This window comes from Sinocyclocheilus anshuiensis, unplaced genomic scaffold (assembly GCF_001515605.1).
Source record: "Sinocyclocheilus anshuiensis isolate Anshui unplaced genomic scaffold, SAMN03320099.WGS_v1.1 scaffold23387, whole genome shotgun sequence".
In the NCBI taxonomy this organism is placed as follows: Eukaryota; Metazoa; Chordata; class Actinopteri; order Cypriniformes; family Cyprinidae; genus Sinocyclocheilus; species Sinocyclocheilus anshuiensis.
Genome location: NW_015560431.1, coordinates 1 through 1,388, shown reverse-complemented (window position 1 = coordinate 1,388; position 1,388 = coordinate 1). Strand labels below are relative to the sequence as shown.

Genomic DNA, 1,388 nt, shown 5'->3' with positions numbered 1-1,388 from the left:
ATATGGTAACTAAGTTAATAAATAAATGATGCAATATAAAGTAAACACAGTTTATTGATTTGAACTGAACCATACATTGATCTTTTCAGGAACCCTCCCACCTTCTGAATCCTCCTCTTCCCCTCATACACCTGAGCCTCCACACAGTAAGATGTTTTCATAACTCTTTTCTCAAGTGCTACTCTGCCCCAAAAGTGTCCTTTATTATACAGTCTATAATGAGAAGAATACATTGCACTAATCTACTTTTTTTTTTTTCATCCCTGTTCTCTCAGCAGGTCCTTCTGTTGTTGTTGCCCCACCGGCACGGAGACCAGATCAGGATATAAGCTCTTGGACCTGTTCTTATCATCAGAAAGAGTGGATGAAGACAGAGCTCCAGTCTCTGGGACTGTGGCCTGGGTCCCACCATATGCTCAAGCCAGGAAACGCCCTTTCATTATGCCGTCTCCCTCCACAGCCAGAACTCATTGACACTGTGTTAGCACTCCCATCCCGCAATTTCTTTCAGCTCCATCCATTTTTTATTTGGAAACCAGAAAGTGACAGCATGGTGAGACTAAGAAATAATTATATACTCCCATGTCTTCATGGTTGTCCAAAGCCAGATATAGTCTCAGCTGGTGTGGGTAGGCCTCGAGTGGGTGTTGGCACTAGTGGACAGTATTACATCTTTGCTTCACGCCTTCGCTGCAGGGTGTGCAAGAGGATCTGGTTTGCTGACAGTCCTCAGTGGACGGGGAAACTGCCAAAGCGGTTCACAAGCATTCTGCCAGCATTCCTAACTTACAAGAAGGCCATTTGCAAGTCTGTGCTTCATGAGCTGAGGCGTACTGGCAAGTCACCTTCAGACATGGCAAACCAGGTGAATGAGCTGATGCACCTTAAATATGAACAAGCTCACCTGGCATACCTTCACAGCATAAAGAACATCTGGGATGTTGAGGCTGGGGTTTACGGGCAGATGACTCTTGGTCACCTTGTGATGACATGCCACAGTCTTTTGGAGCCTATGATGATGCAGATGGGTGGTGTGGAGTCTCTGTCTCTGCTCACTACCTGACTGACGGCCTCATTGATGAGTACCGGCGCCAAGAGCCAGCTATCACTAAACTCCTGCAGGGCACTTTTGGACAGGTCTTGCAGTCTGACCACACCAGGAAGGTGGCACGAAATGTGACCTTGTCATCTGGCACCATGTCAAGCTATGCAGTTATTAAACGAAAATTGGATGATTGTTTCCTGGGTGATGTTGCAGTCTGAGAGAGAGAAGTCCCTTGAACCCATGTACCGGGGGTTAGCAAAGAGGATGCAGGGGTGGAGAAGGCCAATTACCACTGGGTAGACAGGTGAGAAAAATCTGCATCTATCACTATTACACTATAACA

General features: G+C 46.4%; 1 protein-coding gene across 1 annotated transcript; it reads left to right on the top strand.

Annotated features, from left to right (window-relative positions):
• Positions 1-89: 89 nt before the first annotated feature.
• LOC107681667 (uncharacterized) lies at positions 90-1,337 on the top strand (the record flags this gene model as incomplete). Its single annotated transcript, XM_016477989.1, has 2 exons — positions 90-146; positions 276-1,337. Coding segments are annotated over 2 exons (845 nt in total), but the record flags the coding sequence as incomplete, so codon positions are not given.
• Between the last annotated feature and the right edge of the window lie 51 nt (positions 1,338-1,388).